We start from the raw sequence: 26,276 nt of genomic DNA on the forward strand, positions 1-26,276 counted from the left end.
CTCCATAACCCCAGGAGTTTGACCACTGAAAAGGATGTTATCTATCAGGTAAAGGAGATGCTGGACATCCGACAACATGTCAAGAGGTAGGAATATCTTATCTTCTGGGAAGGGTATGGTCTAGAGGAAAATACATGGGAACCTGCCTCTAATATTCTGGACAAGAACCTTCTAAGATAATTCCATGCCTTGCACCCCAAGAAAATTAAACCCTCAGGGAGGGGGTTTAGGGGAGGGGGTACTGTTGTGCTCTGTAGACTGTGGGCCCATCCCTCAGCCAACTGAACCTACAGCCTGGGCCCGTCATTGTCACCTCCCGATGCTGGGACCAACCTCCCTGGTGAGACATGGCCACCCTCCAGACTCCTGCAGGGATTGCCCAGCACTGGCAATGCTGGGATGTGGCGGGAGGCTGAGCTGCGCTCCTCCTGTGCAGCAGGACACCAAGACCGCAGGATCCTGCCACCTCTTAGGGTGTGCGTGCACCTAGCTCCAGCTATTTAAAGGGCCAGAGGCAGGGATATTGCTGGGGCACTTCCAGATGACATCACAGCTACCAGGGTATTTAAGGTTTCCCTGGATGTCCCTCCAATGCCTTGGCAATAGGTTGTCTCATATTGAGAAGTGCATTGCCTCTGCGTTCCTGTTCCTGATTGTGAAGTGTGTTCCTGAGTCCTTGTGTGTTGCGTTGGAGGTGGACCCTTGGGCTGAGGTGGGAAGCCGGTGGCAAGTGAAAGTTGTGGCAAGCAATGTAGAACTCTGGACTTAGGAAAGTCTGTAGCGTAGTCGTTCAAAGCAAGGGTCAGGGCACGATGAAGGCAGGTGTAGTCAATCCAAGCAATGGTCAGGGCACGAAGAAGGCAGGCGTAGTCAATCAAGGCAATGGTCAGGGCATGGAGAAGGCAGGCATGGTCAGGTGTAGCAGAGGTCCGGGGCTGGAGAGAAGCTGAAGAGTAGTCAGGCGTAGTGGTGGTCAAATCCAAAGAGTCAGTCCAACATATAGACGAAACAGGATCAAGGAGAACAGGAACCGGGAACCACAGGAAAACAGGAACACAACGAAGAGATGATTCTAGATTAAGCAACGAGTACGAGGAGTACGAGGAGATCTGTTGCAAAGGCAACGCTTTGGAGTGAAGCCTGATCTTTTATACGCTGAAGAGTCTGATGTCAGCATCCAGGTCGGCGGCTAGGTTCCCGCCACGGGCCCTTTAAAAGAACTAATGATACACGCACCTTGGAAGGGGCGTGGCGCTGAGGGCGGCATCTCTCCACGGGCCACACAGAGAGGCCCAACGAACAGGGACCTCTTGGCTGGCAACACTGGGGAGTGTGGCAGGGCCAGAGCCAGGAGCTGGAGTCCATGTGAAAAGGTGAGAGGACCGCGCTGGTTCCTAGTTCCTTGCAGTATGGCTGTCTTCTGAGTTCCTGTCCTTGTGGTCAGTTCCTCCTCCGTCTGTCTTTAATGTCTGTCTTGCTCCTATAGTCCCTCGTCTTCTTTGCCCTTTTTCGTTCCCCATCTCTTGGATTGGTTCCTGGCTTCATCTTGGATTTAATTTCTGGCTTTGACCTAGGCTTGGAACTTGACACTGCTTGACCTCTGCCTGTCCCTGACCATGACTTGCTCTCACTCCTGACTGAACTCCATCTTCCCAGACAACTGCCTGAACCACAATATCGCTTAAATGCTGCCCTCCTAGACCTCAGCCTGATCCTGACTCCGCTTGTGCTTCTGGCGCTGGCCCATCACATCCTCATCTCAACAGATCTTCACTTGCCTAGAGGCCTGTTCCTAAGTCCTGCCGGCCAGCAGTCGAGGGCCCAACCTAAGAGGAATGAAAGCTGGTATTGGTGAAGCTCCAGTTGGGCCTCTGCTTCAGTCTGCTCCATCCGCGTGCATGTTATAAAATCGGGCGCACATGTAGGCCCCGCGCGTGCTTCTTTTAAAATCTAACCCTGTTAGTGTATTCACCTCCCACCTCTCAAGTCAATGGCAAAAAGAGTGGCCTATCCATGATTCAAAGTAGAGTAGCAAGAGTCAGAGGACTCCCCCAGGTCACACCTATGAGATGTGGACAAAACCAGTCAGACTGGCAAGGAAGAAGATGCCGTTTAGAAAAGTGCTGTACTACACAATTTTATGGGTTAAAGTAGGGAGGTGGAACATAACATAGCCAGGTGCAACAACAAACAGAAAGCATGACCCCAATCAGAATCACAACCCTCAGGAGCATTAATGAAAGACTTATGCAGGGGAAAAGCCAATCAACCAGTCAGAGAAGAGGGTGGCGAAACAGGTGGTATAGAAAAAATGAGTTAAAGCCACTCATCTGGAGATGCTCACCACCTTCTAGTCTGGTCTCCAACAAAGGGGCCAGAGGTCCCTTTGATAAGGAGCATATTCAGTTATTTCGGTAGGGCTTTAGACTTTATTGGCTTCAAGTACATGTATGTACAAGGAGATGGACCCAAATGGCCAATCTGCCTAATGACTGATCCTCAGGATGTTTATATGGTTTTATAAATAGTGGTGGTAATTTGCTAAGCACAGATGTATTGTAGCCTGCAAGTACAAAGGTTCCATCTTGCAGGTGTGATCAACCACAAGTTAAGCGAGGGCCCAAGGTGCCTACCTGACCACAGGGCTAAAATGGCAGCACAAGGCCCAGCTTGTAGGTATAAGTTATCACCGTAGAAAGATTACTTGATCCCAGGCTAAATGTTAGCCCTACTTGTAGTGAAGGTCAAAACCCCACTCTGGGAACTAACTGGTGGGATTTTTCACAGTTCTGATGTCACTCGCTTGTTATGCGCACAAATAGCACTCGGTCTGCTATCTATAGAAATAAGATTGTTCCAGGTATGTGAAAATGTGTCACTTGCACTTATAGCTGGTGATAGGAACCTTCCTGACATTTAGCTAACCGTGGCTTTCATTTAACCATGAAGCAGTTGTGCTCAGGTGTTCTGTTGCATCTTTGTTGGGTACTAGTAGATAACCACAAAACATTTTCTGGCAGCAGAAGCAGGGGCCCTCTTTTAGGCACCATGTCAAATGCTTTAAGCAAGGCACAATAATTTCTACCATATTTCTTCTGACCTATTTCTTTGCTTAACTCTAGCCTAGTCTGCTGATTATAGTGCAGATTTGCTAGTAGAAAAAGTACAATTCAGCTAAAAGCCAACAACCCTTGAAAATCTTCAACAGTAAAATCTCAATAATCTGTATCTGAATGCAGAACTAACTTAATAATAAGCATAGAGGGAATAATCTGTTCATCCACTGATTTATCTACAAAGGCAGTCAAATTAGGGATGTCCAATGAAGGCTGGGCAGGCATGTTATCCTCCTCCAACTCCCTTTAAATTCAGCATACAGAATATTCTATATATGTTACGACTGTCGCTGCCCCGACATCTCCACTCCGCCCTCCTTACCTCTTTGGCGACTCCTCCCGCAGTTGACGAATGTCTGGTTGCCGCGGCGTCTGCCTGCCATCCTCTCTGGCGTCCCCGGTCCGGTTTGGGTGCTGCATCCCTCCATGTTGGTCAGCTGCCATAGGGCGCGCATGCCGCACGGCCCTGCTTCTTATTCCTTCTTTGGCGCGAACCTCAGGGGCGTCCCCCTGTGATGACGTCACGCATCCCAGATACAAAAGCCTACTCTGTTTGCTAGCTATTCAAGTTAGCAAGGGAACTCCTTACGGATGGAATTCGCTCTCCGTACCTAGCTACTCTGCCTCTCCTTAATTGGACTTTTTCTATCGGGGTACCCACTCCTCGGGGGCCTCTCTTTTTTCTTTCAGGTCGCTGTCTGGAACTGGTACTCGCCCCTCGAGGGCCCATGTTCCCGGACTCGCTGCCTGAGCTCACTTCTGCTTGGAAGAAACCGCTGCCTACACCATCAGAGCTGTTCCCTGGAACCAGGTACTCGCTCCTCGAGGGCCTGCCTCTATTCCAGCTTCTGTGTTACCTTCTGGGAGAAACCGCTGTGTGAGTAATCTACCAACGAGGCTCTATACCAGAACCCTGTGTATGCTCCACTGTACTCACTATCTCAGTTTCTCTTCACTACAGCACAGCTATTGGGGGATCACTGTTCCAGTGTCCTGAGGGACTACAAGCTTAGCCGGGCTTAATCTCTACTCACTACTGCCACCTCTGGTGGCTTCTCAACTCTGATTAATAAAAGAGAATTCTGTGTTGTGTGTCCTAAAGCTGAGCCTGACCTGTGGCCCCTCACGGGACTTCCCCCAGTGGGCGTGGTCATCTGCCACAGTGTCCAAGGGTCCACCCAAAACCTTACAAACAATAACAGATTGCTAACTCCATGGATCCGGCACAGCTCAATGCCCTGCAGGCCATTCCGGGCCTGGCCCTGCGCATTTCGGAACAGCCAGGCGCATTGGAAAAACTCACTTCAGCGTTTCATCAGCTGCACGCACAGAAGACCAAGGCGCTACTTCCAGTAATGAAGGTCAGTTACCTGTAGTAACTTTAAAGACTGCTGCTCCAGTTCGTTTCTCAGGAGAGAGTCAGAAAACCAGGGGCTTTCTAAATCAGTGCTGCATGCATTTTGCATTACAGCCTTCTCACTTCCCCACAGCTTTTGCCAAGACTACTTACATTCTATCTTATCTTGATGGAAGGGCCTTGTTTTGGGCCTCTACACTGTGAGAATGCAAGGATCCTATTTTGCAGGATATAGATATATTTTTGGACTTATTCAAATCCGTTTTCGATGATGCTGCCCGAGTGACCGTTGCCGGTTCTGCTCTGGTGGACCTGAAGCAAGGCAACCAACCACTGGCTGATTTTGCGATAGAGTTTAAGACTCTTGCTACAGAACTCTGCTGGGACCCCAAATGCCTGACAACTCTCTTCTTCAGAGGCCTGGATACTCACTTGAAAGACGAGCTGGCCGCTCGTGAAACACCTGACTCGCTGGATGAACTAGTGGCTTTGGCTACTAGGATCGACCACCGGCTTCGTGATAAGGTGAAAGAACTCCGGCCTAATAGAGGACCAGGTCAGAAGGAGGCTAGTGCTAAACCTGCACCTTGGATGGTTCCAGTAATTCCTGCTGCCAGTGGAGATGAACCGATGCAACTTGGTCGCAGTCATTTGACTTCCAAAGAGAGAAGACTTCGGAAGAGGCATGGTCTGTGTATGCCCAATTCGTCCGGGAAACAGACGGGCCTAAGTCCTGCAGGAGCACTGTTCTTAGGCCTTACTACGCCCTCTCCTCCGCTCTCTCTCCCAGTCTTCTTGATCTGCGGACCGTCTGAGTTTCAAACCCTTGTCCTGGTGGATTCAGGGGCAGGAGGCAACTTTATTCTTCGATGCCTAGTGGAACATTTGAGGATCCCCCTCGTCACTTTGAAGATTCCACTTCTCCTATCTTCCATCCATGGGGAGCCCTTACCGAGTGATGTGACCTGCCAAACTGTACCGGTAACTCTTTGCACCGGAGCTCTCCATACCGAGTCAATTCCCTTCTTTGTGTTAGAGAAATCCATGCACCCCATTGTCCTGGGGTTACCCTGGTTGCAGTCACACCAACCCTAATTTGACTGGGCATCCTTGGAACTCTCCCGCTGGGGTCCAGATTGTCATGGAAAGTGCCTTAAGAAGATTGCTCCTGTCATCTGCATGCCTACAACTCCAGTGATGCCGGGACTGCCGTCCCAATACGCATCTTTCAGTGATGTGTTTTCCAAAGAAGCTGCTGACATTCTTCCTCCACATAGGTCCTATGACTGTGCCATAAGACTGAAACCCAATACTGAACCTCCTAAAGGACGGGTCTATCCACTCTCAGCGATTGAGAACAAGGCGATGTCCGAATACATCGAGGAGAATTTACAGAAGGGGTTTATTAGACCATCAAAGTCTCCAGCTGGCGCAGGCTTATTCTTTGTGGGGAAGAAGGACGGTACCTTACGTCCTTGTATCGATTACCGAGGTCTGAACAAGATCACGATTAAAGACCGCTACCCCCTGCCTTTAATCTCAGAGCTGTTTGACCGGCTTCAGGGAGCCAAAATATTCTCAAAACTTGACCTGAAGGGGGCCTACAACTTAGTTCGCATTCATAGTGGCGATGAATGGAAAACAGCCTTCAATACTCGAGACGACCATTTTGAGTACTTAGTAATGCCCCTCGGCCTGTGCAACGCACCCGCTATATTTCAGAACATGATGAACGACATCTTGCGGGATCTGTTGTACAAGAGTGTCGTGGTATACCTGGATGATATCCTGATATTTTCTCAGGATCTGCCCACTCATCTAGAGGATGTCAAGCAAGTACTATGCCAACCTGGCTCTTTAAACAAGCTTTTCAGAAAGAGAAGGGAGAATAGAAACCAGGGACAGGCAAAGCACGATCAATATAACATCCACACACACTGCTGTATTCACTAAGTGTATAGTCTTTAAAGGACAAGTCATAATTTTAAAGTTAATCCTGTAATAAAAACCGAGATAGAGACATGGACATGATTAATTACATCTAACATTATTGATCACTAACTATGTTACCGAACCTTTTGGCACTCTTGTAAATGTGCAAATTACAGTATCATTAATTTTATGTGCCTCGATGTAAACCGTTGTGACGGTCTCCTCCAAACGACGGTATAGAAAAGATTTAAAATAAATAAAAATACCGGCTCTAAGTCAAACTATCCAAGTGCGAATTTCATAAAGACTCCGTGCCTTTTCTTGGCTATATCGTCTCTAAAGATGGCTTCCAGATTCACCCTCAAAAGCTAGAGAGTATCAAATATTGGTCCCAACCTACCAGCCTGAAGGCCCTGAGACGAGTTTTGGGGTTTAGAAGCTTTATAACGAACTACTCTTCTTTAACAGTACCCTTGACCGCAATGACCCACAAGGGTGCCAACGCTTCAAAATGGTCTGCGGACTGCCTTTTCCACGGAACCATGCTTGCGGCATCCTGACCCCAACAAGCCATTTATCGTAGAAGTTGACGCTTCGGATGTCAGCATGGGGGCTGTATTGAGCCAAACTGGAGACTCTAAATCCTTACATCCCTGCTCTTTCTTCTCACGACGTTTCTCCCCGGCAGAGAAGAACTATGGGATCGGAGATAAAGAGCTCTTGGCTATTAAGCTAGCTTTCGAGGAATGGCGGCCTTGGCCTGAAGGCACTCAACATAAAATAACCGTATTCACGGACCATAAAAATCTAGAGTATCTCCGCCATTCGCAACGTCTTAACCACAGACAAGCCAGATGGTCCTTATTCTTCAATCGTTTTGACTTTGTGCTTAAATATCGCCCCAGAGACAGAAATAACAGAGCTGATGCCTTGTCACGCTCCTTTCTCTCGGAGGATGTACCTGAAGAACCTCAGCACATAATTGACCCGAAGAAAGTCATCTTGGCGACTACACATTCTATGCCCGCTGGTAAGACCATCGTGCCTAAACACCTCAGGAAGAAAGTGCTCTTTTGGGCGCACGAGTCCAAGCTGGCTGGCCATCCTGGTCAATGCCGCACCCTGCTCAAGATCCAGAAGTTCTTTTGGTGGCCTACTATCAAGAAAGATACCCTATCCTATGTGGCATCTTGTACCAACTGTGCCAAACACAAACCTGCTTCTGGCCAACCGTGGGGATTGCTGCAACCACTGCCAATTCCGGAACAGCCCTGGTCACACATCGCTACTGACTTTTTAGTCGATTTACCCCTTTCTGGAGGAATGAATACCATCTGGGTAACAGTCGATCGCTTCAGCAAGATTGCCCATTTCGTGGCACTGCCTGGCTTACATTCAGCCTTGGAGCTTGCGAAGCTCTTCATGTCGTACATTTTTCACCTTCACGGCCTACCAAGACACATTGTTTCAGACCGAGGATCTCAATTCAGGGCAAGATTCTGGAAGGCCTTGTGCAAGTTATTTGACATCTCTCTAGACTACACTTCAGCCTATCATCCACAATCAAATGGCCAAACAGAACGGATTATGTATTGTGTGTAGCTATGGTCACCACTTCTCAAAAGAGATATAGCAGAATTAGAAAAGGTAGAGAGAAGGTCAATCACAATGATAAAGGAGATAGAACAATTCCCCTATAAGGAAAGGCTAAAGAGATTAGGATTCTTCAGCTTGGAGATGAGACAACTGGTGGGTAATAAGATAGAGGTCTATAAAATAAAGAGTAGAGTGGAACAAGTAAACATGAATCAGTTGTTTCTCTTTCAAAAAGTACAAAGACTAGGAGACACAAAATGAAGTTACTAAATTGTACATTTAAAACTAAGAAGAGAATATATTTTTTCATTAAATGCATAATTAAGCTCTGAAATTCATTGCCAGAGGATGTGGTAAAAAATGTTCATGTAACTTTGTTTAAAAAACTTTTGGACAAGTTCCTGGAGAAAAAGTGCATAAACTGTTATTAAGGCGGAGTTGCAAGAATCCATTGCATATCCCTGGAATAAGCAGCATGGAATCTATCTACTCTTTGGGATCCTGCCAGGTATACATAAATGGCTCAATTTTACCTCAGTTTCAGGTTTTAGTTACTGATGTCCAAAATTGTGAAAAAGATATTTCCATGATTAAACAGAAGATGAACACATTAGAAATGGAATTGTCAGATACACCAGATCTTGAAACTTCAAAGGAGGTATAGAAAATCCCTTAAATGGGACTTACCTAAGAGGCCCTTGGCCTGGCTTTGAGCACCTCTGTCTGTACCAATTTAGAAACTGTAAAGAAATAATTGTACCACCAGAAGAGCAGGGGTATACACCCTTCTTACAAACAAGGAGCAGCTGCCACCCCAGATATGAGAACTCTGAGTGACACAGTAATATTTCACATCTTATAAATAATCTTAAAACAGTGATAACAAGTACTGGACAAATCAACGATCAGCATATCATATTCTACAGGAATATGTATGATATTTCATCAATATTCATTAATTCCCAAAAATCTTAAGCATAATTCCGTGTAACTACTACCTATGCATAAGCTTACATTTTTCCTAAGAAATGACTGTTACTTTTCAGAGTAAACAATTTTAAGTGCCTCCATATATGGTTAGGCTTTTGTTACTAAAGATTATGTAAATATATAATTCCTAGCCTGCAAGCAGCTACGTCATTCTCAGTACTTCTGCCTTAAGCTGTTACTAGCTAGGCCTAAAAATCAGTCTCAAACCTTGTGACAGCAGGCAGTACAATCTAACTAACCGCGGGATTCGTCATTCCGCTATAATTATAGTGGAACGATGAGTTGCAAAAAAAAAAAGGGGCAGGGGGCGTTCCCTGTACGTACCCGGATCAGTCCAGACTCCTGGGTTTTGCCCCCCCTCTAGCAGATGGAGACAGAAGTTTACAAACAAAACTCCGCCTTATCTAGGCTGGTGCCACCTACAGTCTGGCAGTCTTCTTCTGTCTCCTAGCAGGTGGAGAGGGTGCAAAACCTGCAGTCTGAGCTGAGGCCTAGTTTAAAAAAAAAAAAAAAAAGTGATTGGTTAGGTCTAGTTTTTGGTTTGGTAAAGTTGTCTTGACGCTGGGACCGCAGTTGTGTGCCTGCAGGTCCGAGCTTGTCTCCTCCCGGGGGAGCTTTTCCTCCGGGGAGTTGAGCGCGCTGAGGGTGGGCTGAGGGCCCTTGCCAGCGTTCCTAGCCTGGGGGTGAAACCGGGGAACTCGGTTCACTCCCCCAAGGTGGTCCCGGAGCCGGCGGCGAACGGTAAAAAAAAAAAAAAAAAAAAGTTTTGTTTGTTTTTTCTTGCCTGTCTCTCCTTTTCCCTTTCTCTCCCTGTTCGGGCTCGTTTGCGTGCAGAGGGGGGGAACGGGAGCGGCGCCGCGGGTGTTGGTCGTTTTTGGGTTTTTTCTTTCTGCTCCTTCTCTGTGGAGCATGCCGCGGCGTTCAGTTTGCAGGGCCTGCGGGGCGGCCCGTCGCCTCTCCCGGGACAGCCTTTGTTCCGGCTGTGTCTCGGGCGGCGAGGGCGTTTCGGCGGGACCTGGTTCGGAGCGGCAGCGGCAGCCGGAAGCTTCGGGACGCAAGTCGGGGGCAGTAGGTCCGTTCCCGCGGAGCGCGGGAACGGGCGCCATTTTGGACGCAGCGATTTCGGCGGGAAGATCCGCCATTTTAGGCTCGGCGGGGCCTGGCTGCGCGGCGTCCCCGTCACCGGGGGGAGCGGAGGACGCTCCTCCTGCCCTGTCCCCGCAGCGGAGGGTTTCCGAGGGGGACCAGTCTCCTGCTGTGAGCAATCCGGAGGAGGATCCGGATCGCAGCTCCTCTGACTCCTTTTCCTCGGAATTTGTTTTAGTTATGCATAAGGCTTTTAAAGCGAGCAGGCAGGCCAGGAAAAGATCGCGGGGAGCGCCGGATTCGGTTCGGGGGCCGGAGCCTAAACGGAGCGCCAGGTCCCTCCCGGTCTCGGATCCCCCGGTGGGAGCACGCCCGCTCCGTTTGGGGGCTCCGCGGGGGGATGCCGAGACGGACTCCGAATCCGGGGATCCGGAGGCGCCGGATCCACAATCGCAACCGCGGGGCGTTGACGGGGAAGAGGATCAGGGAGCTAGTGGGTCGAGTGGTCTCCACGTGACGGATGGCGATGACCCCAAGGTGGTGCGTTTGTTTAGGCGCGACGAATTAGCGCCGCTGATTCCGGCAATCCTCGGAGAGTTGGCGATAGACTTGCCACGACCGGAGTCGCGCCTAGGACGCACAGACCCCGTGGTGTTGGGGCTGAGGGGACCACCGACGGCTTTTCCATTGCATTTTTCGGTGTCCGATTTGCTTTTTAAGGAGTGGGATACTCCTGATTTGGGGTTGAAGGTGGCTAAGGCCATGGATAAGCTTTATCCCCTAACGGAGGACGCGCTCGAGCTCCTTAGGATTCCGAAACTTGATTCGGCGGTGGCGGCGGTCACCAAGAGGACCACCATCCCGGTAACGGGAGGGACAGCACTCAAGGATTTGCAGGATCGTAAGCTGGAGGTGCAGCTTAAGAAAATTTTTGAAGTCTCCGCGCTTGGTGTACGGGCAGCGATCTGTAGCGGTTTCTCCCTCCGTGCGGGGCTTAGGTGGGCCCAGCAGCTTTCTGCTAACGAAGGTTTGTCGCCGGAGGAAGCGCAGCAGGCGACTCGTCTGGAGGCAGTGATTGCCTATAGCGCGGATGCTTTTCATGATTTGCTTCGTTCTTCGGCACGGGCGATGGTCTCTGCGGTGTCTGCTCGGCGTTTGTTGTGGCTCCGCCATTGGGCGGCGGACGTTTCGTCAAAGGCTCGTTTAGGCTCACTGCCATTTAAGGGGCAGTTACTGTTTGGTAAGGAGCTAGAGGATTTGATTGAGTCTTTGGGCGAGAACAAGATCCATCGGTTGCCGGAGGACAGGCCGCGTCGGGGGATGCCGGCCACGCGGGGTAGATTCCGTGGAGGTCGTCGGCCCCGTAATGCGCGAGGATCGGTCTCCTCGTTTCGCCACAATGCGGCTAGGCAGCAGTCGTACATGCAGTCCTTTCGCGGGCGCCGGTTTGGTAGACCCGGGACCGGGTCCGGAACCCCGGCCGGGAAGCTGCCACAATGATGGGCTGCCGGCCCACGCTCCGGTGCCGGTGATCGGCGGCAGGCTGTCGCAGTTTGCCGGGGAGTGGGCCAAGATCACGTCGGATCAGTGGGTGCTGGACGTGATAAATCGCGGCTACGCGTTAGATTTTGCACGGCGGCCCCCGCCTTGTTTCATGGTGTCGCCCGGCGGGTTTTCAGAGAAGCGGCGGGCGTTACGGGGCACAATCCGGCATCTGTTAGCCCTGGGCGCGATCGTGCCCGTACCGTTCCACGAACTGCGCAGCGGCAGGTATTCAATTTACTTCCTGGTACCAAAAAAAGAGGGCACGTTTCGTCCGATTCTCGACCTCAAGGGCGTCAACAGGTGCTTGCGGATCCCCAGGTTTCGCATGGAGACGCTTCGGTCGGTCATCGCGTCCGTGAGACAAGGGGAGTTTCTCGCGTCTCTGGATCTAACGGAGGCGTATCTCCACATCGGGATCTGCGCGGATCACCAACGCTACCTTCGATTCGCGGTGTTGGGGCAGCACTTCCAGTTTCAAGCACTACCATTCGGGCTGGCGACAGCCCCGCGGACCTTTACAAAGATCATGGTGGTGGTGGCTGCTCATCTTCGCAAGGAGGGGTGCTTGGTTCATCTGTATCTGGACGATTGGTTGATTCAGGCGAAGTCCGAGCGTCTCTGTCGGTTGGCGGTTCAACGAGTGATCGAGTTGTTGCAGAGCCTCGGCTGGGTGATCAATCGAGGCAAGAGTCGGCTAGAACCGTCGCAATCCCTGGAGTTTTTGGGGGCTTTGTTCGACACGCGTCAGGGCATGGTTTATCTGACGCAGGAGCGCAGACTCAAATTGCAGTGTCAAGCCAGGCGTTTGTTGGCCAAGCCCATGCCGGTCGTCTGGGACTATCTACAGATGGTAGGGTCTATGACGTCCACGCGGGAATTGGTTCCTTGGGCGTTCGCGCATATGCGACCGTTGCAATTGGCCTTACTCTCCCGCTGGAACCCGGTGTCGGAGCAGTTTCATCTGCCGTTGCCGCTGCCACCTTCGGCCCGTTCCAGCATGGCCTGGTGGCTCTGTCACAACAACTTGACCAAGGGCATTTCGCTGGCTCTGCCCTCGTGGATGGTGGTCACCACGGACGCCAGTCTGTACGGCTGGGGCGCGGTGTGTCTCCGGAGTTCGGTGCAGGGCACATGGTCCCCGACGGAGGCGGCGTGGTCCATCAATCGGTTAGAGACCAGGGCAGTGAGGTTCGCCCTGCGGGAGTTCCTGCCGTTGGTTCGCGGACAGGCGGTCAGGATTCTGTCGGACAATGCGACAACGGTGGCGTACATCAACCGGCAGGGCGGCACCAGAAGTCTGCTGGTGGCCGCCGAGGCGCGGCAGTTGATGGCTTGGGCCGAGCGGCATCTGCAATGCATAGCGGCGTCGCATATTGCGGGCGTGGAAAACGTTCAGGCGGACTTTCTGAGTCGCCATCGGCTGGATCCAGGCGAATGGGAACTCGCGGACGTGGCGTTTCGGAGCATTTGCGCCAGGTGGGGAACACCTGTGCTAGACCTGATGGCGACGTTCAAAAATGCCAAAGCGCCGCGGTTTTTTGCCCGTCGCCGGGAGACGGGGGCGGAAGGGGTCGACGCCCTCGCGTTGCCTTGGCCGACAGGGGTGCTACTCTATGTCTTTCCCCCGTGGCCCCTCATCGGTCGGACGCTGAGGCGCATCGAACTTCACCCGTCGCCCGTGATTCTAGTCGCACCCGAGTGGCCGCGGCGGCCGTGGTTCGCGGATCTTCAGAACTTGGCGCTGGGGCCTCCCCTGCGGTTTCCGTATGTGCCGGACCTGCTACATCAGGGTCCCGTTTGTTTCGACCAGGTCGAATGCTTTTGTCTAGCGGCATGGCTTTTGAGAGGCGTAGGTTGAAGAAACGGGGTTATTCTGATGCGGTGGTCACAACGCTGTTGCGGTCGCGCAAGCCTTCCACGTCTCTGGCGTATGTGCGAGTATGGACGGTCTTTGAGACGTGGTGCCTGGCTCAGGCTATTCGGCCTACGCGGGCTTCGGTGCCGGAGGTGTTGCTTTTCCTCCAGGATGGTTTGGCGAAAGGCTTGTCTTGCAGTTCGCTCAGGGTGCAAGTGGCGGCACTTGCCTTGCTGCGCGGGCAGGTCCACGGGGTGGCATTGTCTGCACACCCGGACGTCGTTCGTTTCCTCCGGGGAGCTAAGCTATTGCGTCCTCCGTTCCGTTCTCCGTGTCCTTCGTGGAGTTTAAATCTGGTTCTGAAGGCCTTGTGTTCCGCTCCCTTCGAGCCTATTCGCGGAGCTACAGTGAAAGACTTGACGCTGAAGGTAGTTTTTCTCGTGGCTGTGGCGTCGGCGAGGAGGGTGTCGGAGATTCAAGCCTTGTCTTGTCGGGAACCTTTCTTAAGGATTACGGATTCGGGGGTGTCGCTTCGTACGGTGCCTTCCTTCTTGCCTAAGGTGGTGTCGGCCTTTCATCTCAACCAGACGGTGGAGTTGCCTGCGTTTTCTGAGGATGATAAGTCGCTTCCGAATTATCGAGATTTGCGGCGGCTAGATGTGAGGAGAGCCCTTTTACGTTATCTTGAGGTGACGAACTCTTTTCGGAGGTCAGATCATCTTTTTGTCTTGTGGGGCGGTCCTCGGCGCGGTCAGGCGGCTTCCAAGACTACCATTGCTCGCTGGTTGAAGGAGGCCATTGGTTCCGCATATCTGCTGCAGGGCAAGTCTGTTCCGGTGGGGCTGAAGGCTCATTCTACGCGTTCGCAGGCTGCCTCCTGGGCGGAGTGCAGTCAGATTTCGGCGGAAGACATTTGTAGAGCGGCGACCTGGAAGTCGTTGCATACCTTTGCTCGTCATTATCGCCTGGATGTGCGTGCGCCGGGTTCCGGCGGTTTCGGGGCAGGGGTGCTCAGAGCGGGACTCTCCGGATCCCACCCTAGTTAAGGTAGCTCTGGTACATCCCAGGAGTCTGGACTGATCCGGGTACGTACAGGGAAAAGAAAATTAGGTCTTACCTTAGTTAATTTTCGTTCCTGTAGTACCACGGATCAGTCCAGAGTCCCGCCCGTCGAGTCTACTGTTCGGTAGGAGAGTCCGGTCTGACGACGGTATGGTTTCTTTCTGTCCATTCTGTCTCTGTTGTCTCTTTTCTTCGTTATCGATGGCTCTGGTTCTGGTCCCATTTGGGGGATAGTTGAGCTGTTTCTTTGGTTGGTAGGTTCCTGTATATAGTTCATTTGTGGTAATTTTGGGGCTTCATCTGCTTTGACATTAAGTAAGACTGCCAGACTGTAGGTGGCACCAGCCTAGATAAGGCGGAGTTTTGTTTGTAAACTTCTGTCTCCATCTGCTAGAGGGGGGGCAAAACCCAGGAGTCTGGACTGATCCGTGGTACTACAGGAACGAAAATTAACTAAGGTAAGACCTAATTTTCTTATACTGAGCCAGCAGCTGCATCACTATGTTGCGTTTTCATCTGCTGCGGATGTGGCCGCGCTGCCCACTATCGCCCCCATAGCACCAATAGAAAAGCTGTAGGTAATTCCAGCGCTACTACCGGTAATAATGTGTAAAACATTATCACTCGAGCAGTACCGGCATCAAAATTTTATTAACCCCGCCCAAACCTCAGCCTAATCCCTCCCCTCTCCCTCATTTAAATGTTAAAGTCACAATGCAGTAGTTATCTCGTGCATTATTTATTTATTTATTTGCTTTTCTATACCGACATTCGATTTGGCATATCACATCAGTTTACATAAAACATGATGTCATAAGGCAAGCCAAATTATGACATAGTTCATTGAAACATAGTAGAATTAATTTAACTCGGAACATATAACTTATAACTTGCTTATAATGACACGGTGTATTGTAACAGAATAATTAACTTGGTAATTATATATGGTTAACGAGTTAACTTAAAAGTAAAATAAATTGAAAAAAAAAAACCTATATTAACAGGGAGTGTTTTGATTGACTTATGTACAGTGGACAGGGAGGGGGGATGGCAGGGCCTGAGGGCGGGGGAGGAATTTATCTGGCGGATGGGTGGAATAAGGAGACAGTTGTTTATTTATCTGGAGGAAAAGCTTTCCGGAAGAGCCAGGTTTTGAGATTCTTTCGGAAGGAAGGCATAGAGGGGTCTGTTCTGAGAGAGGGTGGAAGGCTGTTCCAGAGGTGAGGGCCGGCTATGGAAGCAGCGCGTTCTCTTGTGGTGGCTCGAGGCGCTTCCTTAATGGATGGAGTGGTGAGAAGGGCTGTGTTTGTTGAGCGGTGGTTTCTGGTGGAATTGTTGGGGATCAGTGGTTTTGGTAACCAGCTAGCTTTATCATTGTAGATTGCCTTGTGTATGAGCATGAGTGTTTTGTATTGAGATCTGTAAGGATAGGTAACCAGTGGAGTTGTTTAAGTGTGGGTGTGATGTGATCCGTTTTTTAGTTATGTGGCCGAGCTGCCCACTATCGCCCCCATAGCACCAATAGAAAAGCTGTAGGTAATTCCAGCGCTACTACCGGCAATAATGTGTAAAACATTATCACTCGAGCAGTACCAGCATCAAAATTTTATTAACCCCACCCAAACCTCAGCATTATGGTGTTATCGCGTATGAAAATGCCCTAACGCACGCGATAACGGCCCATCGCATTTTGATGACTGACGCTGCAAGAATTTAAAGCCTGAAATCCAGAAATTCACCACAAAGGTTACAGAGAAGCCTCCAAACCTCCAACTGCCTCTTGAACAGCGGCTAAAGATCTCTTTCCTGGAACAACTTGGACTTGCACCTGAGTGCTCTCCATCACTTCCTCAGACTGTGTGATGTCATCAGCCCACACTGGCTCAGTAATTGTCTCCGGCTGCTGATCACCTAACTTCACAGGCCGCTGAGGATGTGCATGCTGCTCTGGGGATAGAGAAATCTCTGGGGTGCCAATGGGAGGAATCCATCCTCCCAATGATCTCAGCAATGTGCTTCCAGAGCCCTACATCAGTCTTGTCTGCAGACAAAAGAATCAATGGGGCGAGCAGGGAACTGACCAGATGCTACCACAGGGTAAGCATATACCTTTCCCTTCCCTCTTATCAAGGAATCCAGTAATCTCAGAAGAAACAACTGGAAATCAGCTACATTCGGCCATCCTGGTTCTTCCATGTGATTGATGGGCAAAAAGAAAAAAAATAGGATAGATTTTTTATTCTCTTAAAATGGACAATTTTTAAACATATATAAAATGATATTCAGAGAAAAAGCAGAAGAAATTCTCAAAACTACAAGATGAATCACAGTAAATTGCAAAATGTTTGTGCATAGACAATATCCTGAATTGTTTACTGAAATACTAAATTTCTACAATTAAATTTTGACTTCCAGTACAGTACCATGATGACTTTCCTTCTGTGACATATATGCTTAAGGGGCATTTTTAAAGATATTTTGCCTAGGTAAATATTACATTTACACAAGAATATTGGCCTTTCTGAATATTGCCTAGAGTGGCTAAAAAGTGTGCATGTGGTTCACAATATGCCACACTGGAAAATGGCATTCCTGGGGGCATATTTAGGTCAGCAGAACAAAGTATGCACACCTAAATGACATTTTCAAATTGCACAAATACTTTCCCCCCAAAGTACAGTGGGATAGATTTTCAAAGGGTTACACGCGTATCCGAAAAGCTGCCCCAAGTTGCCCCTGCGCGTGCCGAGCCTAGACTAGGTGGCGCAAGCAAACCAGGGGACGCTCGTATGTCCCGGGGCTTGCAAAAAGGGGCACGACGTGGGCGGTCCTGGGCAGTCCGGGGGCGTGGCCTGAGCCTCCAGGCACAGCAGCCATTTGCTGCTGTGCCCGGGATAGCGGGTCGGCCGTCTGATGGCGCGCGTAACTTCTTCAACAAAGATTTGGGGGGAGGGGTTAGATAGGGCTGGGGGTGGGTTAGGTAGGGGAAGGTGCTGGGGGGCAGAAGGAAAGTTTCCTCCGAAATCGAAGCAGCTTTGGAGGGAACGGACGCAGGCTGCGCGGCTCGGCGCATGCAAGTTGCACAATTGTGTACCCCCTTGCACACGCCGACGCTGGATTTTATAACATGTGCATGCATGTTATAAAATCCAGTGTAGATTTGTTTGTGCTGGGTTGCACGAACAAATCTGCGCCTGCGCGCATGTTTTAAAATCTGCCCCAGTATGCGCACCAGTGTAAGCACATTTTCAAATAAAAACTATGTAGATAGTTTCTCTTTGAAAATGTCTCACAGTGTACTTCGATATTGAAAGTTAATACTGTAAAGTTTATTTCTGAAAGCCTATTCTTCCATATGATTTGATTGTTAATTCATTATTATTAATGTTAGGAACATAATTTCTATCACTAATGAATTTGATCTGATGGACCAAAGTATCACAAGAGACACCTACAGTTCGTGGTATGAGAAGATGAACTCTACATATCCAGAACAAACTTCCGGGCTTAAATTGAAAGATTGCAATCTACAGGAGTTTCTCGATCAGGTACTCATAAGCTACAGTAATTTAATTAAATGGTAATTAAGATATTTCAAACTATTTATGCTTGTCCAGCGCAAAAACAGTCTCATGCTTTCAGCAATATAGTAACGAGGCTCAATATATGACCTTACATGCATCCATAAGAATGCCATGTGAAAGTGAAAGTAGAATACATGTTCAAAGGAGAAGTTACAGATTTCTTTCTAAATAAATGAAGCAGATATGAAAGAGAAGTGAGCCATCATTTATTGGTCAGAAGTATAGGAAATGGGCCTAAGAAAGCAGAAGCTAAGTTGCTATATTGCAGTGCAGTGAATATTATGCAAGCTCTTTTATTTCCCATTCCCTTGATTCAGCCATTTTGAGACCAAAAAGAAGAGTGGTGCAAATAACTATTTGGGCAGGTTTTCAAATAAAACTATTTGCTATTCAAAGCTGCAGCAGACACTAAACAGGAGGCCAAATATGCCACAAGTGAAACAGAAATGTGATGACAGAAAACGTTCATTCGGCCTTTCTAGTGTACCCATCCACACCAATTAATTCAGCTGTACAATCCCTACCACTGCCTCAGAGATCCCCTGTGTTTTGTCCATGCTTTCTTGAATTCAGATGCTATTCTAGTCTCCACCACCTCCACAAAGAACCTGTTCCATGCATCCATGCCACTCTCTGTAAAGTCTTATCTCCTTAGATTCCTCCTTAGTCTACCCCCTTTCACCCTCATCCTATGACCCCCCTCGTTCTAGAGCCTCCTTTCTGTTGAAAGAGGATCTCCTCCTGTGCATAGAAAACTTGGAGGTATTTAAATGTCTCTATCATGACTCCCCTATCTCTCCTTTCCTCTAGGGCATTGATGGCAAACTCCAGTCCTCGAGTGCCACAAACAGGCCAGGTTTTTAGGGTATCCACAATAATATGCATGAGATAGATTTGCATCCACTCTCTCATTTATGTTGCCCTTCTCTATACCTTTTCTGGTTAAACTATATCTTTTATAAGATGGGATGATCAGAACTGCTCCCAATACTGAAGGTGCAATCACATGATGTATCGATGCAGAGGCATTATAATATCCTCCATTTTATTTTCACAAAGACATAAAAAGTGCCATGCAGGTCAGAACAAAGGTCCATTGAGCAGAGCCCAGCATCCTGTGAAGTGGAGGAGTATCCTGGTGGTTAGAGCAATGGGCTGTGAACCAATGAAACCAGAATTCAAATACCATTGTTGCTCGTTGTGACCTTGGGCATTTACTCTCTGTTGCCTCAGCTACAAATTTAGCGAGATTCATTAAGCTGTGATGGTTTATCATGGGAGGGGCCAAATTTTGTGGGGGGTGGGGTGTCCTTGTGATATTTCGCCCCTCTCCAACAAATTCTCACGGAATTACCACAATACAATTTTTTTTTATCATGGCACAAATACAAAACAAAAAAATCACATGGTGTTAAGAGGACTTCCTGCGTGATGACAGTACACCTTGGCTTACAGGGCTTGAGGCCGAAATAAATATATCCCCCATCCAAGGCACAAAAATCACCCCTACACCCCCTTCCAAAGTGGCACTGGCCCCCATAACTAAAAAGAATTCAGCAGTGCCAACCACTTGGCGATGGGCCCCTCCCCTTATAATGGGAAAAAGCCCCTTGGATAAAAAAATCTTTCCTTCCAACTCATCCTTTTCCACCCATCCAAATAAATGACAATCCTTGGTGTCTAGGAGTTCCCTCTCACCTCCCAAAACAAAAAAAGCCACCAGGTTGTTTATGGGGGTCTTCCAGACCCCTCCAGGACCCCCATACCTCAAATCTCAATCATTGGCAGCTCGGTGGGGGCCCAGAGTGTCCTCTAGCTGTTACGGTCCCGGGCCATGGAGGTCCACGACCAGTCCCTCTCCCTACCTCGACGCCGTTTCAGCTGACCGCGGCATCCTCCACTGCTGTGCGAGCCTGGTCGGGGAGGGAGGCGCCGCTGACTCTCTGCTGCTGGGCCCGCCCCTTAGGCACTGGAGGCCCGAATTTAAAGGGACCAGCGTAGGAAAATTGGCTCCGCCTCCGGGAGTGATGTCAGATGCTTCCAACTATTTAAACCCCACTGGGAAACCCATTCTTTGCCTCTGCTGAGAAATGAGTTGCTTGTTCCTGATTCCAGCTTGTTCCTGCTCCTTGCTCCCTTCTTGACTCGTCTCTCTGGCTCCTGACTTCGGCTTGTCCTCCGGTATTCCTGCTTCGCTGCCCGTCTTGATCCCTGGCTTGTCTCCGGTTTCCATTGTCTGCTGCCTGCCCTGACTGCTGGTCTGCCTCCTCGCTTTGTACCGCTGCTGCCTGCCACGACCACGGGACTTCTTCTGGTTCCTCTTCACCTCCTCCTGCCTTGACTTGGACAATTCTTCGGATTCCTCTTCTCCAGGAGACCCTGCCTAAGTCCTGCCAGCCCCCCAGTACCCAAGGACCCAATCTGCGGAGAACAGGGGTTGGTATAGGTGAAGGTCCTGCTTGGTCTCCTGGCCCTGATCCACCTCCCGGCTACTGGCCGCACTGCGGGTCTTCCCTCAGCAGTTCACTTCACCCTCTGGCTGGCTCAAGAGTCCACGAACTCAACACTAGCTCTGGCCCATCATGCCATTTTTCAAAATTATGCCAACCTGACCTTGCTCCACCATGTGTTAGGGACAAGGTCCAGGATTCGTACCTAGGCCATGTGGCCAAGGTCTGATCCCTGGACCTTGCTCCTATCAGATGATGGGGCAAGGTCAGGTTGGCCCACAGCAAGGGGGCACTCTATGCCCCTACTATGCCACCAATAATTGAGATTTGAGGTATGGGGGGTTTGGGAGATGGAGTGGGGATCTGTAAACCCCCCAGACCACCAGGTGTCTAATTGTTGGTTTGGAGTTGGGGCCAAACTCCTAGATAAGAGGGATTACCATTTATATGGATGAGGGAGAAGGGATGGTCGGGGGAAGGTCTTTAAACTAAGGGGGCTTTTTCCCACTGTAAAGGGAAGGATGGGGAAGGAGAACATAAAAACATAAGATATGCTATACTGGGTCAGACCAAGGGTCCATCAAGCCCAGCATCCTGTTTCCAACAGTGGCCAATCCAAGTCACAAGTAACTGGCAACTACCCAAACATTAAATAGACCTCAAGCTACTATTGCTTATTAATTAATAGCAGTTTATGGATTTTTCCTCTAGCAACTTATCAAACCTTTTTTAAACCCACTTACAGTAACTTCTGTAACCACATCCACCTGAATTCCAGAGTTTAACTATGCGCTGAGTGAAAAAGAATTTTCTTCAATTTGTTTTAAATGAGATTCCTGTGTTTTAACCAGTTTGAAATCTACAAAAGGACATCACCTCCTATCCCATGACTTTTTAGCTTTCTTAGAAGCGTCTCATGAGGGACTTTGTTGAACATCTTCTGAAAATCCAAATAAACCACATCCACCAGTTCACCTTTGTCCTCATGTTTATTCACCCCTTCATAAAAATGTAGGAGGCAAGACTTCCCTTGGGTAAATCCATGCTGGCTGTGTCCCATTAAACCATGTCTGTCTAAATGTTGTGTGATTTTATTCTTTATAACAGTTTCCATGATTTTTCCTGGCACTGAAGTCAGGCTCACCGATCTACATTTTCCTAGATCTCCCCTGGAGCCCTTTTTAAATATTGGGGTTACACTGGCCACTTTCCAGTCTTCAGGTAGAATGGATGGTTTTAATGATAGGTTTCAATTTAATTGAAATAGGTCTGAAATTTCATTTTTTAGTTCTTTCAGAACCCTGGGGTATATACCATCTGGTCCAGGTGATTTACTACTCTTCTGTTTGTCAGTATGGCCTACCACATCTTCCATGTTCACTGTGATTTGGTTCAGTTCATCTGAATCGTCACCCTTGAAAACCATCTCCAGAATGGTTATCTCCCCAACATCTTCTTCAGTAAATACTGAAGCAAAGAATTTGTTTAGTCTTCCTTAAGTGCCCCTTTAACACTTTGATCATCTAACGGTCTAACCGACTCCCTTGCAGGCTATCTGCTTCAGATATATTTTAAAAGGTTTTATTATTAGTTTTTCTCTCTACAGCCAACTTCTTTTGAAATTCTCTCTTAGCCTGTCTTATCAATACATTTAACTTGCTAATGCTTTTGCTTTATTCTATTTTCTTCTGATGGATCCTTCTTCCAATTTTTGAATGAAGATCTTTTGGCTAAAACAGCCTCTTTCACCTCACTTATTAGCCAATCCAGTAATCGTTTGACCTTCCTTCCACCTTTCTTACTGTGTGGAATGCATCTGGACTGTGCTTCTAAGATGGTGTTTTTTCATAATGTTACTGAATTATTTTTATTTAGGAGTGGCCAGTGTCACTTCGGAAGGTGACAGGGGTTGTGCAGAGCCAAGTGGCCAAAGTCCATTCCTTGGACCTTTTCCCATCATGTGATAAGGGCAAGGTCAGATCAGTGCCATTTCAAAAAATGGTGCCAATGGGCCTGGAGCTAGGGGTGGTCTGAGCCCCCACTGAGCCATTACTGATTGAGACTTGAGAAACAGGGGTGGGGGAGTTGGGGGTCTGGAAGCCCTCCCAGACCGCTAGGTATCTATTTTGGGTTTTTAGGGTGAGGAACTCCTAGACACCAGGTATTGGCATTTATTTGGAAGAGGGGAAGGGATGGGTTGTGGGGGAAGGTCTTTTAACTAAGGGTGTTTTTCCCATTGTTAGGGGAGAGGGCCGTTGCACACGGTTGGCATGACTGAATTCTTTTTATTTAGGAGGGCCAGTGCCACCTCATAAGTGGGGGGGGGGGGTGGACAAAGGTCTCCAAAGACCCCCAGATTGATTTGTTTGTGCCTTTGGGGGTTATCAGGCACCTTAGCCCTTTCATTTTTCCTGCAGGAACATTAGGGCACCACGTTAGCAGCCAGATACTCCCTCAGGAAAATAACTACCCTCCTTCAAACACACTAAAATAACAGGGCTGACTTAAAAAAAAAAAAAGAGTCAGCCACATTATTTTATGACCATAGGATTGCCCATGCATAAGGTACTTTGCATACATTAGACCAGTGGTTCTCAACCTTTTTTTGGCCGGGACACACCTGACAAATGGCTCTCACATGCGTGACACACTGAACATGTGACCATCATGGGGCTAAATGTAAACATGTACTCTGCATCCTCAGGAATCCCCTCAACCCTCAGCAATGAGTGCAGAGCAGATCTAGGGCATAACCCGTACAACTCACCATACAAAAAAAAGATATTCTGGTTCTGATGACATCTCAGTAAAAGCAAAACAAACTCCCTTTACTACCAGGCACAATAGCCTTCCTTATGAAAAGACAGTAATATACCACTAATGCATATCCTATTGAGAAAGCACATCAAATAAGATTGATACCAGTGCCTACATGCTAGTAAAATACCTCACCTCGGTCACACACCCAGAACTGACCTTCACCAAGTACAGAAAACCTACAAATTATAAATATGGAGACAGAAACTGGAATGGAAAACCAAAAAAGCCACTCTGCATGCAGTGTGAACCTGGAGAAATGGAAAGAGAAATATAGCACCTAACAGACTCAGGATTTGCAATAATGCACACAAACTAATCCGCACAAAGTTACACCTGTATTACGGAACACACACAAACAGTAACAACCCTATCTAAGAAATACAACTATTAAACCAGGCCCTAAACACTAAAACATTTCCTATTGGGAAAACAGAATAAGCCAAGCTGCTACAGAGCCCCACACAGAAATCATTGTAAAGTTATACCAAAAATGTTACAAAATAGCTGCTGAATAGAATAATATTCAATTAAATACTCATAAAAATTATTAAAACATGTCCAAATATCAATAAAATATTTCAAAACAGCAGACATCGCATAATACTCAATAATTAAAATGGCAGTCAATCAAGAAAAATAAATTTAAAAAGCCACCTTTACTTACCCTCTCCAGCAACTCTCCTACTCCTTTCCCTTCCAGGCCAATAGCACTCACCAGAAACAGCAAGGGCTGCTGAAGCTCTGTCCTCAATCTTCTTCCTTAGCACCCACAACCAGTCACTCACAACACACACACCCCCAATTAGACCCCACGACCAGTCTCGGTCTCTTTCACACTAGTCATCTTCCTGACCAGTCTCTCTCTCTCACACAGAAACACATCACCACCCTGACCAGTCTCGTTCTCTCAATCACACTCATGTTCTCTTATATACAAGCTCTCAATCACACACAAAAGCTCTCACACCCATTCACACCAGCTCTTACCCAGACTTCCATTCACACCCCTACACACAAGCTCTCACCCAAGCACCCATTCACACCCACAAGCTCTCACCCAGGCTTCCATTCACACCTACAGACACAAGCTTTCACCCAGGCTTCCATTCACACCCACAAGATCTCACTCAAGCACTCATTCACACCAGCTCTCATCCAGGCTTCCATTCACACCCACACACACGAGCTCTCACCCAGGCATCCATTCACACCCTCAGACACAGCTCTCACCCAGGCATCCATTCACACCCACAGACACAAGCTCTCACCCAGGCACCCATTCACACCCTCAGACACAAGCTCTCACCCAGGCATCCATTCACACCCAATGACACAGGCTCTCACCCAGGCATCCATTCACACCCTGAGACACAAGCTCTCACCCAGGCATCCATTCACACCCAATGACACAAGCTCTCACCCAGGCCATCCATTCACACACAGACACAACAGCTCTCACCAAAAATAACTTCTTCCTTCACTGCAGGGATGGGGTCCAGTTCCGCCGCGGCTTTAATCCGGCGGGCCTTCTTTTTTCGGCGCCACAGGGATGGGCGCCTCAGTCGGAGGTCGGGTTTCCTCTTCGCCGCTGGGGGTCGGGTTTTCCTCTTCACCGCTATGGGGATGAGCTCCTGTAGCGGCCTTGCACCGTCGGGGTCGGGTTTTCTCCTTCACCGCTACGGGGACGGCCTTGCACCGTCAGAGTCAGGTTTTCCTCTTCACCGCTATGGGGATGGGCTCCCATAGCGGCCTTGCACCGTCGGGGTCGGGTTTTCTCCTTCACCGCTATGGGGATGGGCTCCCGTAGTGGCCTTGCTTCGTCGGGGTTCTACACTGCTATTCCTCCCACCCCACTCCCGGGCAGTGCCATGCCTGCCTCACCGGCCAATCAAAGGCTTCCTCCCTTCTTCCTACTCCCACTGGCAGGTAGAAGGGAGGAGGCTTCTGATTGGCCTGCGCGGGGGAAGGCAGAAAGAAGGCTTCCCATTGGGCAGTGGGGGTAGGAAGAAAGGAGGCTTTCAATTGGCCCGCGGGGGCTGGAAAAAGGGAGAAGGAAAGTACAACGGGGCAGTGGGACACGGGGAGACGCGACACACTAGTGTGTCGCGACACACCGGTTGAGAAGCGCTGCATTAGACAATTTCATGCATGCAAATGCATGTAAAGCAGTTTATTTCCATGCTGTGATATGATACTGCATGATAAACAATATGTATCATGCGTTGCGTGCTGTTTAATTTGCGATATTACCATATCGCAGCTTAGTGAATCCACCTATTAGATTGTAAGCCCTCCGGGGATAGGGAAATACCTACAGTACCTGAATGTAATCCACTCTGATGTGCCAAAAAGCAGAATATGAATAAAAATACCGTCTTTGATGTTGGCCAATCCGTAGAAAGTACATTCAAATGTAGATTTGCATGTCTGGAGCTGTACGCACATACATATGTGTGCCACTTTGCTACTGCTCCTTGTTAGGCACAGGAGAACATCATGGGGGAGAGAGAGAGAGTCAGAGCCTCTTTATAGGGCTCAGTCTGATACTCTATATATGGACCATTGTAAAGGGGCACGTTGATTTGGGTGAGTTTTTGGGAGGTGGGTTGGGGTTAGGGGTGTGTTTCAGACACATTCAGAGGTATCCATTGTACAAATCAACTCCTTTTCATCATTTATAAGATCAAAAAGTCTTTAATGAGGTCAATTTTACAATGGATACATCTGAATGAGCTCTCTCTCTCTCTCTCTCTCTCTGCCCCCATGGTCTCTTGACCCCTGCACCTAACAAGGAGCAGTAGCTTCACATAGTTCCCACTCAGGCCACTTACATGTGTAAATGGCCTTTTTTGCACATGCAAGGCTTTTAAAATCTTGCATTAT

General features: G+C 48.8%; 1 protein-coding gene across 1 annotated transcript in view; it reads left to right on the forward strand.

Moving 5' to 3' along the window:
- SLC6A18 (solute carrier family 6 member 18) overlaps positions 1–26,276 on the forward strand; it is a 218,716-nt gene that overhangs the window by 137,966 nt on the left and 54,474 nt on the right. Inside the window, 1 exon segment of the mRNA XM_029589928.1 lies at positions 17,931–18,087. Coding sequence (XP_029445788.1) covers positions 17,931–18,087 — 157 coding nt within the window.

Source organism: Rhinatrema bivittatum, chromosome 2 (assembly GCF_901001135.1).
Source record: "Rhinatrema bivittatum chromosome 2, aRhiBiv1.1, whole genome shotgun sequence".
Taxonomy (NCBI): Eukaryota; Metazoa; Chordata; class Amphibia; order Gymnophiona; family Rhinatrematidae; genus Rhinatrema; species Rhinatrema bivittatum.